The 15799-nt window shown below is 41.2% G+C and overlaps 2 protein-coding genes across 2 annotated transcripts in view; both read right to left on the bottom strand.

The window, feature by feature from the left end:
• The window catches only part of ZNF512 (zinc finger protein 512), a 478050-nt gene that overhangs the window by 104429 nt on the left and 357822 nt on the right, over positions 1-15799 (bottom strand). The window lies entirely within an intron of this gene.
• Positions 11318-15799, bottom strand: part of LOC142492530 (extracellular calcium-sensing receptor-like) — a 32266-nt gene continuing 27784 nt past the window's right edge. Inside the window, 2 exon segments of the mRNA XM_075595228.1 lie at positions 11318-12243; positions 13087-13210. Of these exon segments, the coding sequence (XP_075451343.1) occupies positions 11333-12243; positions 13087-13210 (1035 nt within the window). The 3' untranslated portion in view covers positions 11318-11332.

The following is a 15799-nucleotide window of genomic DNA, read 5'->3' as shown; positions in this document are numbered from 1 at the left end:
GCCAGCCTCTCTCTACCTGAGCTGCTTAATACCTGGTCTCAGGCTGCCTATATCTCACTGCCAGCCTCTCCCTACCTGAGCTGCTTAATGCCTGTTCTCAGGCTGCCTATATCTCACTGCCAGCCCCTCTCTACCTGAGCTGCTTAATGCCTGTTCTCAGGCTGCCTATATCTCACTGCCAGCCTCTCCCTACCTGAGCTGCTTACTGCCTGTTCTCAGGCTGCCTATATCTCACTGCCAGCCCCTCTCTACCTGAGCTGCTTAATGCCTGTTCTCAGGATGCCTATATCTCACTGCCAGCATCTCCCTACCTGAGCTGCTTAATGCCTGTTCTCAGGCTGCCTATAACTCACTGCCAGCCTCTCTCTACCTGAGCTGCTTAATGCCTGTTCTCAGGATGCCTATATCTCACTGCCAGCATCTCCCTACCTGAGCTGCTTAATGCCTGTTCTCAGGCTGCCTATAACTCACTGCCAGCCTCTCTCTACCTGAGCTGCTTAATGCCTGTTCTCAGGCTGCCTATAACTCACTGCCAGCCCCTCTCTACCTGAGCTGCTTAATACCTGTTCTCAGGCTGCCTATAACTCACTGCCAGCCTCTCCCTACCTGAGCTGCTTAATGCCTGTTCTCAGGCTGCCTAAAAAGCTGAATAATAGACTGTCTCTGAGCTCCTAATAGATAAATCATTCACTGTCAGTTAAATGCTAACAATGAAATATCTCACTGTCTCTGCTTGAGCTGCTTATAGCTGGGTCTCTCAGTCACACGTATAGTTATAAGTACCTATATAAATATATACTTATAATAGAAGCCCCCACCAACAGTCAGTGCTGTTGCTCCAGTCCTGTGCTTGCCCTCTCGGTATTGCCCATGTATATATATGTGTGTATATCTCAGGTAGCAGATGGGAACCTGGTACTCAGAGGACACTGTAACATTTTAATTAGTGGGGTTGGTTTCCTTCTCTCACATCCTCTGGGCATCACAAAGACCCAAATCGTCCAGTGAATAACTGTACCATGGGGATCAGTAATTACAAGCTCACCCTCACCTAATTACAGGGTCTCTACATCGGGGGAAATGGGATTTAATAGGTGATTAGTGATGGAATCTGCACGCTGTGTAACTTTATGGGGAGGAGAGACAGCTAAAGAGAGGATGCTGTGTAAGAAAAGAGACCTACAGGCATTGGGCATATGGAGAAACCTGTCTTATTACAACATAATATAATGAGTTAGTCAGGTACAGATGTAACAGGCAGAGGGTCACTATCTTACTCCTTTTAAAGTGACAAAGTTTCAGATCTGTGACATTCTAATTATTTTTCAAACAAGGAGGGCGGGGATGACGAGGAAGAGGATGGGGAGCATGATGGTGAGAGTGAAGCCGTGGTATCTAAGTGGCAAGCAGTCTCCCGGTTACAGGGATCATCTCACTCCTCGCCCACTGGGGAGTGGGAATTACCTTTGAGCAGCGGTTGCAGCTTGAAGGAAAATCCGTTATTTCCTCCCCTGGCTTCAGAACCGAGAGGAACCTTTCCTCTGCCAAGTACACTGAAGCCTTGTGACTGGATACACCATCTGCACCGTTTGCAGCAGACTCCCCCGGAGAAGCTTCCACGCCCTGCCACTGTTATCTTCGATCTTTGGGGAACTATCAGGCCTGGAAGATGAACGAAATGAAACGTAACGCAAGCCAGGTTTCAAATCCTTTGTCTCAATTTATTACTCATAGGGTAATGACTTTTATACAGAAAAAAAAAAGATATTGGTTAGAGGCATAACATAGGCGTAACATAGGCGTAACATAGGCGTGACATAGGCGTATACTAGGTGTGTCTTGGGCGTAGCTTTGATTAGAGGCTTGATTTAGGGGCAGGACATATTAGAGGCGTGACTTTAGGGACGTGTCTTTTCCCAATACAAGCAATTGTCTGACTACATAGCTTATTCATTGTCTGTTATCAAAAGAGACCTTGAGTATTTAGCAACTATATTACAATATTTTGCTTCTTGCAGAGAACCATTCTATTATATTCTAACTAAAACATCAGGAAATTGACAACACAAAAGTATCTAGTAATGTCCTGACCAGAAAGAAAGGAAATGCAATTTGGCAGAAACTGAGTGCATTTAGGAATTATATTTCAGCAAAAGGCTGACTACAGAATCTTAACTAGTTATGATGAGACAAAATGTAAGCTTAACATGAGTGCAGATACTGGCCTGACATGCTGGTCCTAACAATTCCCTCCTTTTTGTTCTCTAAAAGAACAAATACCCTTACTAGGTACTTTTCTCTATGACTATGGCCTTATGGGGACCAATAGTATCATAGACTCTGTTCATGGCCACATATGAATTATCAGTTGCATACATGGCGTGAGATGAAACTGAAGGTTTCCTTGAGACAAATGAAAGCATTGCACACTTAGCACAGTGAAAAATAACAAAAATTGCTGCGATTATACTAATCACTACAATAAAACCATAGAGAATTTTCATACCCAATTCTCCGATCCAACTAGTGAGTCCTGACATCCAATTTAAGCTAAGGCCTGAGGATTCTTTACGCATCCTCGCCTGAATTTCCTGTAACTTATCCATATCTTTATGAATAGCGCCAGACTCATCTTCAATATAGGCACAGCACTTCTGTCCTACAAGTTTACAAACACCTCCTTGTGAGGCTAGCAGATAATCAAGAGCCATTCTATTCTGTAATAATACTGTTCGGATCTGCTCTTGTTCATTAGTCAGACGGATAATAGCATCACTTGTCTGATTAATAGCATCATCAATATTTACCATAAGATCACTTAATTTAGAATAGAGATCCAGAACACCTAAACTAGGTATAAAAACCTCAGCTGCAATTCGGGTTGGACTAATGGTCCTGGTCAGATCTTCTCGATTTCTTAGCCTCCCTTGGGGTAACGTGTCAGATACATAGAAAGTGGGAAGGATGAAACCCAGATAACAAAGGGCAGGGTGATTGCAGGGTACAATCTTAGTGGCCCACATGCCACACAACCAATAGAGAGATATATATATCATTAAATATTTCTATAGATTAGAAAATGGCTTACATCTCAATATGTCACATAATCTAAGGGTCAGCTATTTGTGAGAATTGGTGGGGGCTAATTTCTGCTAAGAGCGACTGCACAAACATTCTTCTTGCACACATCTTTCATACTGCATTTACTCAGAATGGCAAAATGGACCAAGATACCTGCTATGGTCAAAATGGCTGACTTGATCCTTTCCTTGTAGTTGACTCACTTCCCTTTGTGACCTCCCACCTTCCTCATATCCATTCTTCTCAGTCCCCCCATATCCTTAAGAGACAGTCTATTTAAAGAACAGAACAGTTAACCATTTCATAGTCCTGATGGACCAAAATGTCCAAGTTGTGCATAACTTTATTCCTTTCTTTTCCAGACATTATATTAGCCCAGTTGATTGCTTCTTCGGTCTCTTCTTCTGGGGGACTGGCGACATCATCACCGCAGAGAGGCATAGCGTCGGTGGGGGTTGCAACGCACTTCTGGATCAGAGTTTTGCTGTACTTAATACATAGAGAGCAATGAGTAGGACAAACACACACATACAAAAACATTCGCTAGCTTCGCTCAAAGCAAATCAATCCAACCACCAAGTCCCCATGGTCCCTAAATCCTGGATAAATACACAACATTGCGCTTTAACTAGGGCGTATACATGCCCCTCCTGTTGATGCTAAAATATAGTCTAGAGCTATTTTATTCTGCGGGGCCATTAATTTAAACTAAACCTATTCTTGGTTAAGTGAGTAAATGTCTGTGGTTGTATGATTGAGGATATCCCTGTAAACCTGCCATACAGTAACCCAACTCCTACATTTGGGAATAAATTCCCTGAAACTTATTCTTCCCATAGACTACTTTTTAGCACTTGTGTATCGGGTGTCTCTCTTCTGTTTCTAACTCTACGTGTGAGCAATTAACATAACCGTGTGTTTGTCTGATATCATTCTTCAGGGAGATTCTATTAACCTATAAATTCCAACAAAATAAACAGAGTTAAACAAATAATACCTTATACTATTTTGTCATCCTTATGGGACGCCACTTACACAAACATAATGGAGCATACATTGTAACTGAAAAATAATAAAAACCTGTAAAAATAAAAAGTTCAAAGTTCGTGTGTTGAGGCCTGGACATTTTTGCCTATAATCTTTCTCCCTTGATGATTAGTGGTCAGAGAGTATTGTGTCCATCAAAACACTTATTTGCAGGTGCTATGTCTTTGTCTTTATTAGCTGTTTGTGCTTAGGCTGGCACTATTTTGACGTGCGTGATGTGTATCCATGATGATAAGAAATTTTTACTGCAATGCTGGTGATGAGTAGTATTTTTAAATGGCCTTTTCATCTGGGATGAAGAGCGTGCTTGCGTAGAAAATGCTTGACCATTAACCCGTCTTGCGTAGGTGCACTTTCAGCTTTAACCTGTGCCTAGAGAGACTCAAAAATATATATTAGTTGCATGCAATACTTATTAATTGTTTTATTACCAATAACATGGTCCTTAATTCGTTACTTTGAACTACTGATGGTCATAACTCATCCCATAAGTGTCTCATAGGGAGAGAATTTATACCTAGAAATAAATTCTTGTATTAATATGGTTACTACTATTATTAGCATCCACAATATGAAACAGAGATATTCCCTATTAATGCTCCTCAAATTTTAAACTAAGCAACCAATATGGACTTGACTTTGCTACAATCCAAGTTTCTAAAACTTGGTACCTCAGCCTGTGCCAAACCAATTGCTTTCATAATCAACTCTATCCTGTCTGCAGGCCATATCCCTAAGACCTTGAAAACTGCTAGAGTTGTCCCAATCTTCGAAAATGGGGACAAAAACACTGTCTCAAACTACAAATCAATCTCTCTTCTCCAAATACACACTTACTCTCATTCATACCTAACTGCCATCTGCCATTTTCTCTGATGCAAATGGTGTCAACCTTTTAGTCATTTAATACTAACTAACCTTAAAACTCGCCCCACAAATCAAGCATCCCAACAGCCTGCACTCATGGCTATTGTCCCACACCCACAGTCACTCCTGGCTTTCACCTCAAACACTTCACTGTAACTATTCTGCTAAAAATGTGAAATGCCTTGTATATAATGTATACCCTGCTCACCCATGCAACTATATATCCCCTGTCCTTTAACTCTATTTCCAGGACATACCCAAAAACAAATAAATGGTTACAAAATTATAAATTTGGCAGATATGATATATCCCTCAACATAGGGACGGCTTGCTACCTGCTTTGCTGTGACATCTGCAAAAGTATTATTATTTTTTACTAGGGGCCTGTCAGCCCTGTTAGTATGGCAGCAACTTTTTATTACTGCAAGAGCCCTTGGAGTTAACATTGCTATATTAAATTTAATAACCTATGTATGTATCTCCCCTCTTTTGTTCATATATTATCTATACAATTATGTGAACAAAAATACAAAAATAGTTATGAAAACAGGTTGCTTGATATATAGCAAAATTAAACTGGTAAATAGATTTGTATGTGTAGTGACTATAAAAATATTTACTGCTTGTGTTAAAAGAAAAAGCCTGCAGTAGGTCCTTTAACAACGGTGGCATTTACAATATAAGAAAAAATCCTGAAATCCTGAACTAAAGATTTCCTTTTAAAATAGACAAATAATTTTGAACTCTTTGCAAAGTGCTGAGCACACGGCCACCATTAACTTTTAAAGACACTCTGACTTTAAAAAGAAAAAAAATAATTTCAAAGTGCTCTTTTTTTTCTCGGAAAACAGCCAGAAACCTCAAAGTTACAAATAGCAGATAACGGGTTTCGCTGTCTAATTCATATTAACTGCATTTTGTATGGTCTTTCAAAAATTAAATAACGGGAATATTTCAAATTACTTCTAAACACCAAATCTATGCCAACAAGAGCAGGCAATATTCTTCCACTCATTCACCTGAAAGAAATCTCATATTCCTGCAAACTTCCATCAATACATCTTATGCTATCCCGTTTTAACTATGCCCTCTCTTAAGCTAAACAAAATATCTTCAAACATGCAACAGTTATACCATGACTAAAAAAACAGCAAGCTTGACCTTACCTGTCTTGTATGGCTTCTACACTGCTTATTTAACGGAGACAATTCTTGCTAAAATAACTAATGACCTCTATGCTGCTAAAGACAGATATCATCACACTCCGCTCACACCACGGACACCCTCCTTTTGAAGCGCTATGTACATTAATGGCGTTATATACATATATAATACAATATATTAATTCAAACAGTGCTTGTGAGCTCTTACCATAATTTTAAACAAAAATAGCCCCAAATATATCTTAATCCTGTAGAAATAAAATTGAAATGTATTATCTTACTGCTTTACGGAAAAGAAGACAGTTCTACATTACCTTGTTCTCATAAATAAACTGCTTATGCACAGAGCTAGTTAATTTTAATGTGAATGCTTCGCATTCTTTAAACTGTAAGGGAGAGGCTGTGCCCCTCCTTTTATTAAGATAGAAATACAACAAACGAAAAGAAATGTGTCCGGTTTAAAAAGTATCCGCCTGGCCAGGACGAATAAACCTTTCAAACTATAACCAGGGACAGAGCTGAATATACTCCCCTTTTGTTGTGAGGTATTTCTCTCCTATATTTGGTATACACCTTTTAAAAACCTTTTAAAATGTAGATTTCATCATGAGCAACTACAGCAGCGGCAGCTCTTATTCGAGCAAAAGCCGCTGGCTGTATGCGGCTGGGAAGCGGGTAGCCGCGGCGCGTGGCGGCGCACTGTGACGTCACAGTCACATGCGCGCCCGGCTTCCCCGTCTTCCCCGGCTTCCCCAGCCTTCCCCGACACCCCTGGAGATGAAATTAAGGTAAGCGGGGGTGCGGGGAAGCAGAGGGGCAGAGCAGAAGACGGGTTCGGGGTCCGGAAGGGGGGGTAAATTGCACGCGATGAGGAGGGGGGGTGAGTGGGGGAAACGCGGCGGCGCGCGTTTATTACTGGCGGCAGCTGGGGCAGATCCTGGCATGCCGCCGGCATTTACTTTAATAAAGTATGTCGCTACTGTAATATTCATATTTTTTGTACAGATGATAATCAGCATGACTTTCACACAAGAAATCATTCAGGAATTCATCAGGGTTACAAACAAACTCTTTTACATAAGGTAGCAGTGTTGTTTTTTTTTTACAGGGACTTTCACTCTGAGCCCCCACGGGCAAAGCAGCACTTCCCTGCTTCTGACTGATAGTGGCACACTTTCTGCCAATGACCAAAACCACCACAATTAAAACAGACACCATTATTCTGAGCTATTATTCCTGATTGATGTCTGAGACCAGCATAAACCATTAGTAGCTTATAGACAAACAGCTTAATTATGACAAATAATTGCAATATTTATACTTACACAATATACAATGGTCGTTCAGCTAGATCAGAGATAACAGTCCAGTCGTGCACAGAATTTACTGGACTCTAACCAAAAATTCTGTTTAAAAGGGCCTATCCCAATTCTTCAGTCACAATTTAGGTCTATTAAATGCCCAGAGGGGGTGAAGCATCATATATAAAAATTTACATATATACTCACCACCTCTGTGAACTTCCCACTTCTAGACACCAAAAACTGAAGGAAAATCCGTTATTTCCTCCCCTGGCTTCAGAACCGAGAGGAACCTTTCCTCTGCAAGTACACTGAAGCCTTGTGACTGGATACACCATCTGCACCGTTTGCAGCAGACTCCCCCGGAGAAGCTTCCACGCCCTGCCACTGTTATCTTCGATCTTTGGGGAACTATCAGGCCTGGAAGACGAACGAAATGAAACGTAACGCAAGCCAGGTTTCAAATCCTTTGTCTCAATTTATTACTCATAGGGTAATGACTTTTATACAGAAAAAAAAAAAGATATTGGTTAGAGGCGTAACATAGGCGTAACATAGGCGTAACATAGGCGTGACATAGGCGTATACTAGGTGTGTCTTGGGCGTAGCTTTGATTAGAGGCGTGATTTAGGGGCAGGACATATTAGTGGCGTGACTTTAGGGACGTGTCTTTTCCCAATACAAGCAATTGTCTGAATACATAGCTTATTCATTGTCTGTTATCAAAAGAGACCTTGAGTATTTAGCAACTATATTACACTATTTTGCTTCTTGCAGAGAACCATTCTATTATATTCTAACTAAAACATCAGGAAATTGACAACACAAAAGTATCTAGTAATATCCTGACCAGAAAGAAAGGAAATGCAATTTGGCAGAAACTGAGTGCATTTAGGAATTATATTTCAGCAAAAGGCTGACTACAGAATCTTAACTAGTTATGATGAGACAAAATGGAAGCTTAACATGAGTGCAGATTCTGGCCTGACATACTGGTCCTAACACAGCTAATGGCTGCTTCTAAAGTGCTACAGCCCCCAGACCCCAGCGGGCTTTTTCCCAACCTCCCCGGCCAAAGGCGTCCCACCACAGCTTTGGTAAGAATGTTTATGGCACGGACAAGATCGAAAGATATCTTAAAGCATTCAAAGATTAGTGTCGCCAGTTCCGTATACCAGAACGGGACTGGGTTTTGTGGTTGTCACTGCTATTTTATGGGGTAGCCTGGAGACCTTCCAGGCCAACCCATCACCGGACAGTGATGACTACCAGCATGTAAAGGCTTTGTTACTCACACAGTATGCCCTCACACCGGAGGCATACCGTGGCATGTTCAGGTCAGGAGAAAAGACTGGAAAGGAGTCCTACATATGCTTTTCATTCAGAATGATTCATCGGGTCCCTGAGTGGGTGGAGGGAAGTGATGCCACCAGGTATCCCAGGCTACTGAACCTGATGTTTAAAGAACAATTTCTTCAAAGTTGTCCCACAATATAAAAACAAAGGGCTGCGGGGACTTGCAGCCATAATCTGGGACAAAGACAGGTGTTAGAGGGAAATGCAGGTTATCCTATAAAGGTCATACATTAACCCTTCCTGTCCCAACATGAGTCAGGGGGGCCAGCCGGGTGTGACCCCTTATATATCTGGCCTGGCACACACACACCCTCATGACAACCATCAAGACTATATACTCTACTACTATTGGGGTATGCACCCTCCAGAAATCTGGGACTTCGGAGATCATACTCTGCGGTATGAAGAGCTGCTGCAGTGATGCCAAATAAAGACCCATGTTCAATATACCTCTGCCTGGGTGTCAGTTCCTGGGCAGGAGGGGTAAAGGGTGTTGTGGTAAAGTAGGAACTGATGTCCTTAAACCAGGGAGCCCACTAAAGATAGAGGCGCTGTACCATGAAACGAAACTCCTGCAAGAGATCACAAGCTGTCCTGTCGCCCCTTACCATCTCGGCTACTCAGTTCTCCTGAAACAACAGCTGTGCCTCAGCCCCATATACACACACAGACCGTGCAGCAGACTGTAGAATCTCCCAGAGGATTGGGGGGAAACAGGGCTGCAGCAGGAAGACACGGTGCCCGGAACGCAGGAAAATGTAAGCAACATGACAATTTATATGAGTACTCTATACAGTACATACTACAATTTACAAACAAATTATAACATAAATGCATCAAAATATACACATCACATATTGTATATGGTTATATGGTATAGATCTGCTTTAATGCTTACATTGTGTAGAATAGAATTCTTTCAGCTTTTTCGGTTTGGTGCTTTTTCGTAGAATGGGTACGTCTTAATGATACACTGATAGATCTCAGATAGAGACGCTCTAATCTGTCCCGACTTGAATTGCATAATACTGTATATCATATAGGTATAACTGTGCCGGTCTTGTGTGGCATGGAGAAAGCGCTATGTCCCATGCCATGTACAGTACAGTAAAAATGCTATGAGACTGATGTGGTAAATATGTAGTGTTTTTTAATAAAGTATGAACCTGCAACAGTAGAGATGTACTGTATAAGGTCATTAGACCAAGAGGTGTCTGCATTTCATCTTGTTTCAGACACCTGTGAGGTTACTAATGAACAGTAATGTACCATTCAGAATATCATAGGCGACGATATTCAGTGTGTCACCTGCAGGCCGTGCACTGAACTGCAACACAAATAACGGTGTGAATAATTCTGCCGAGAAGGTGCGTGCAGCTCAGCACACCATCTCTCTCCCTCCCCCAACTCTCTCCCTCCCCATCTCTCTCCCTCCCCCATCTCTCCCCTCCCCCATCTCTCTCCCTCCCCCATCCCTCTCTCCCCATCTCTCTCCCTCCCCATCTCTCTCCCTCCCCCATCTCTCCCCTCCCCCATCTCTCTCCCTCCCCCATCCCTCTCTCCCCATCTCTCTCCCTCCCCCATCTCTCTCCCTCCCCCATCTCTCTCCCTCCCCCATCTCTCTCTCTCCCCCCATCTCTCTCTCTACCCCCATCTCTCTCCTTATCTCTCTCTCTCTCTCTCTCTCTCCCTCTCTCTCAGAGTGTTGATGTTTAATTAAACTGTCTTTACACCAATTTAAATAATCCATGAAATGAGTGCCTGCTAACTGGCTCTACACATACTTCTTCCCAATAACAATTATGGGTTTGTATTTTTTTATTAGGAATCAAATGCAGACTGAGTTACAGATCTATTGTGTAAAAGAGCGTGAGCTAATGAATAGCGAATTCTCGCTATGCACCAACCAGACTTTTGTGTTCCGGGTGTCTTCTCTCTAACCCCTTTGTATCTAAAGCCCTCTCCTACCTTAAACCTTCCTCATTAACTGCCCCACACCTCTGGAATGCCCTTCCCCTCAATATCCGACTAGCACCCTCTCTATCCACCTTTAAGACCCACCTTAAAACACACTTGCTTAACGAAGCATATGAGTAGCTCCGTGGCTAATACTATACACATAATACATTAAGCTTGGCGCCCTGCAGACACATTTACCAGAACTCCCTCCTACTGTCTCTGTACGTTCTCCCTACCTAACAATTAGATTGTAAGCTCTTAGGAGCAGAGACCCATTTCATAAATGTTACTTTTTTGTCTGAAGCACTTACTCCCATAATCTGTTATTTGTATTATTTGTTATTTATATGATTGTCACGTGTATTACTGCTGTGAAGCGCTATTTACATTAATGGCGCTATACAAATAAAAACATACATACATACATACTTTACATACATACATACTGTACATACATACATACATACATACATACATACATACATACATACACAAAAGAAAAAATAATAATTTGAACCTAAACAAAATCACGTATACTGTATCTGAACTCCAATTTGTTTAATTCCCAAACTTTTTACTGCCTGATAAATACTCCCGGTTGTTCCTCTCAGGTCTTAGCAGGATTATGTAGCATTTGGGAACAAAGATACAGACCAGAAGTCCTGCACTGGAGGCCAGGATGGCAAATATCTGCACTGCCACCATGTATTTGCCTTTAGTGCTCAGATATGCTGGGATAAAGGAGACCCAGACACTACAGAACACCAGCATGCTGAATGTGATCAGTTTGGCCTCATTAAAGCTGCCAGGTAAGTTCCTTGCCAGGAAGGCAGCTAGAAAACTGACCAATGCCAGAAAGCCCATGAACCCCACTGTCACATAAAAGAAGAGGTTCTGTCCATCATGACATTCAAATATCATCTTCTGGTTCTCAGACTCGGTGTTCAGCTTTGGGTACGGAGGGGAGATGAGAAGCCAAGCTGAGCAAATCCCAGCCTGCAGCATGGAGCAGAGTCCTACCACATTACGTGGGACCTTAGGTCCAAGCCACTTCCTCAAGGGACTGTTAAGTCTGGTGGCTTTAAATGCCAAGACAACCATGATGGTCTTAGCCAGGACAGAGGAGATGCTGATTGAGAATACCACACTAAATAAAGTTTTTCGGAGGGGGCAGGTAAGAGTAGATGGACGACCAATGAAGACCAGGCAGCAGAGGAAACAGAGGATGAGGGACACCAATAAGATGTAGCTCAGCTCCCGGTTTGTGGCTTTTGCCATCGGGGTGTCATGGTGTATGATGAAGATGCACAGGATGCAAATAGTAAGGATGGAGAAGACGAAGACCATAGCAGCCAACATCATACCCAACGGCTCCTGATATGAGAGGAATTCTATCACCTTGGGGACACATCTATCCCGTTCTTCATTGGACCAGTGGTCAATTGGGCATCTCAGACACTCCACTACATCTAAGAAAGTACACAAATTAAATTACTGTAGATGATTGCATCTCTCATTACAGTTCTTGCAGCTTCTGTGCTTGTACTGTGCTTGTTGTTGCCTCTTTTTTGTCCCTCGTGTCTCTGCCACTGACATGCACCTGTAGGCTTTCTCAAATACTACCCCTTGAGCTCTCCTCCTATCAGTGTGGATTTCTCTAATTGCCAACATATTTCTACTTTTTGTTGCATGTCCTGAGTTTTACCAATTTGTTATTTCTTTAGGAAAGGATTTACTTGTAACTATTTTCTCTGTATTCTGCTCTTATTTCTGTATTACAGTGTCATTCTCTTGTATCATGTTGCTACTGTGAGGATCTAAGTGTGTAGTTGTCACTAACTATATACAAATAAAATATTGGCTATGCCTTTATCATTTGTGCTAATATTAATAAAAAAACAATGCACAAAAAAGTACACACTGGCAGTTGAGGAATAACAAATATTCCAAAGATAATAAATGTTGGAGATGGGGGTGTAATACAATCTTTAAATTCCCAGAATGTACTTCATCAATCAATACAGTTTGCTATCTAAACCTTTATAAGGAGAACATGTGGGAACACGAGGTCGTGCTCTGATGTTGGGGATGGGAACCTCAGGGGAAATGTAAGAAGGTACTCCTTAATTAAAGTGTAACAGATGTATGAAACAGTCTCACAGAAGAGATTGTAAGACAATAACAGTAAATAATTCTTGGGACAGTCCATGAAGTGCACATCGTACAAAACAAATAAATTGGTCCAGCAAAAATACCTCTTTCTGAGTTAATATGTTTAAACATCTGAATTGCTTTTCTGCGATGGAACAAACCTGTCTCATTGGCCATCTCCCCCACAGAACATGGGACACAGTCAAAGCAGCAAATCGGCTGTCCTTCCCGAGCAGCTTTTCTGTACCCTGGGCGGCAGCTGCTACTGCAGACAGAGAGAGGCACCTGCAAGGGAGTGACGCCCAGGCCAGTATTAGGGAAACACTAACAAGGAATGGATTGTAAGGGGGGTTACATGGATAAGGAATTGACTGAAGGGTACCTAACAGACAGGTGTGGGAAGTGGAGATCTCACAGAGGAAGGGAAGATGATCAGTGGAGGACACCACAGATCTGTACTGGGATAAGTAATGTTTAATGTCTCTACATATAATGTTACAGATGGCATGAAAGGGAACCCTGTATTTGAGGGTGACACATGCATTTGCATCAAGGTTTAGTAGACAGATGTAGTCAGTTGTATCTCCAATCTGCCACAGCACATGCAACAAACTGAGGCTCGTGGACTTCTTCACATCGTGCTGATGAGGATCATTGCTTAGTGGGTCAACAGTTGGTGCTGCTGTTGGATGAGGAGGATGAATCATCATCCCGGCAAAGGTAAGAAACACATTGATTGTATTTTTTTTAATTGTGTAATTTTTTAGGATGCCCATTGATTGGCAATATGTTTATCTACAGGTATAGATAACCACATTGACAATCAATGCATTTCTTGGCAAATGTTTGTTTTTATGTAATTGTAATGTAGTTTATCTTGTGGATGTTTTGTTTGGTTGTCCATTCATTTCCATTGTGGTAATCTGTGCCACCATTGCAGGCATAGTTTATCACAGTGACAATCAATGGATTTACTGGCTATTTTTTTAACATTTATTTGCAATATGATATATTTAGTTTTGTGGATTTTTTTTATTTTGACAGTTCATTGCCATTGTGGTAATCATTGCCCCAGTGTGGGCATAGTTTACTACAGTGACAATCAATGGATAGAGGCGGTGGGGCATAGGGGTAGTTGCCCAAGGGAGGGTGTTTGGGCCTCTCAGATGGGTAGCAGGAGTGGGGTTAATTTATTAATTACATAGCGGTTAATAATCACTAAGGTGATAAAGGAGTTACAGGCAAGTAGTTATTTGCCCACTGAAGATGATAAGGAAACATATGCCAAAGATGAAGATGGCCTCCATCCTGGCATGGGTAAGTACAACTTTTATTTACTATATACTGGCTGGGTAATGTTTTATTTGTAATAGGTAAATGTGCTATTATCCAGATCTGGAGTGTTTAAGATTCATGTATTCACCACTCCTACCTTCATGATTGGTCTGTTTCCTCAAAAGGTGCAACCACTGATGTAGCGTGATTGACATATATAAGACCCCCTCATAGATGCCTAAGTCATTGTCTAGATTTTAAACTAGGATGGAGGGGGGAGGGGAATGAAACAGATAATGAACTAAATGGAATAGAGGAGGATACAAGGTGGTATGGAGGTAGAATGGGGGCAAGTGCAAGTTTGACAAGCAGTGAGATACCCATAGTAAATACAGATAATACTAGAAAACTTCTAAAGTTTAAACCAAGTGGGAGCAGAAAGGAAGGAGCAGATAAGATAATAGTACAGGCTGAAAAAAAACTTAAATGCATGCTTGCTAATGCAAGAAGCCTGACAGATAAAATGGGGGAGCTTGAATTAATAGCAGGGAGCAGTATGATATCATAGGTATTACTGAAACATGGTGGGATGAAACTCATGACTGGACCGTTAATTTAGAGGGTTATTCTCTTTTTCGGAAGGATCGAACAAATAGAAGGGGAAGTGGAGTATGTTTATATGTTAAACCGGATCTAAAACCTATTATAAGGGATGATGTCTATGAAGGGAATGATGAAAATGTAGAGACTTTGTGGATAGAAATTAGCAGTGGAGGTAAAAGTATAAAGAAAATGTTTGTGGGAATATGCTATAAACCACCAAATATCTGTGAGATTGAGGAAGCTAAAACACTTTTGCAAATGAAGAAGGCATCAAAACTGGGTCATGTTTGCATAATGGGGGATTTTAATTATCCAGACATAGACTGGGGCAATGAGATTAGCGTTACAACAAAAGGAAACAGGTTTTTGGGGGTGCTTAAAGATAATGATATGACTCAAATTATTGAGGAACCAACCAGGAGAGGGGCAGTTCTGGATTTGGTCATATCAAACAATGTAGAAGTAATAACAAATATTCAAGTCCTGGAACATTTGGGTAACAGTGATCATAACATGGTCTCATTTGAAATAAATTATCAAAAAACAGATTACTTGGGTTCAGCAAAGACTTTAAACTTTAGAAAGGCAGATTTTAATAAACTGAGGTCTAATTTAGTAGTAATACAATTGGATGATGTTTTTGCAGGGAAAAATGTAGAAGATAAATGGGCAGTCTTTAAAACATTGTTAGAAAAACACACTTATCAGTGTATACCCTTGGGTAATAAGTATAAAAGAAATAAGTCAAAACCAATGTGGCTAAATAAACAGGTAGGGGAGGAAATGGACAAGAAGAGGCAGGTGTTTAGATTCTTTAAGTCAGAAGGGACAGAGACATCGTATCAGAATTATAAGGAATGTAACAAAAATTGCAAAAGGGCAATTAAATTAGCAAAAATGGATAATGAAAAAAGGATTGCAATAGAAAGTAAGGTCAACCCTAAAAAGTTCTTTAAGTACCTTAATAACAAAAAAATGAGAAAAGAAAATATAGGA

The sequence above is a fragment of the Ascaphus truei genome, chromosome 4 (genome assembly GCF_040206685.1).
Source record: "Ascaphus truei isolate aAscTru1 chromosome 4, aAscTru1.hap1, whole genome shotgun sequence".
In the NCBI taxonomy this organism is placed as follows: domain Eukaryota; kingdom Metazoa; phylum Chordata; class Amphibia; order Anura; family Ascaphidae; genus Ascaphus; species Ascaphus truei.
The sequence above is the reverse complement of the archived record's forward strand: the minus strand, read 5'-3'. Positions and strand labels throughout refer to the sequence as shown.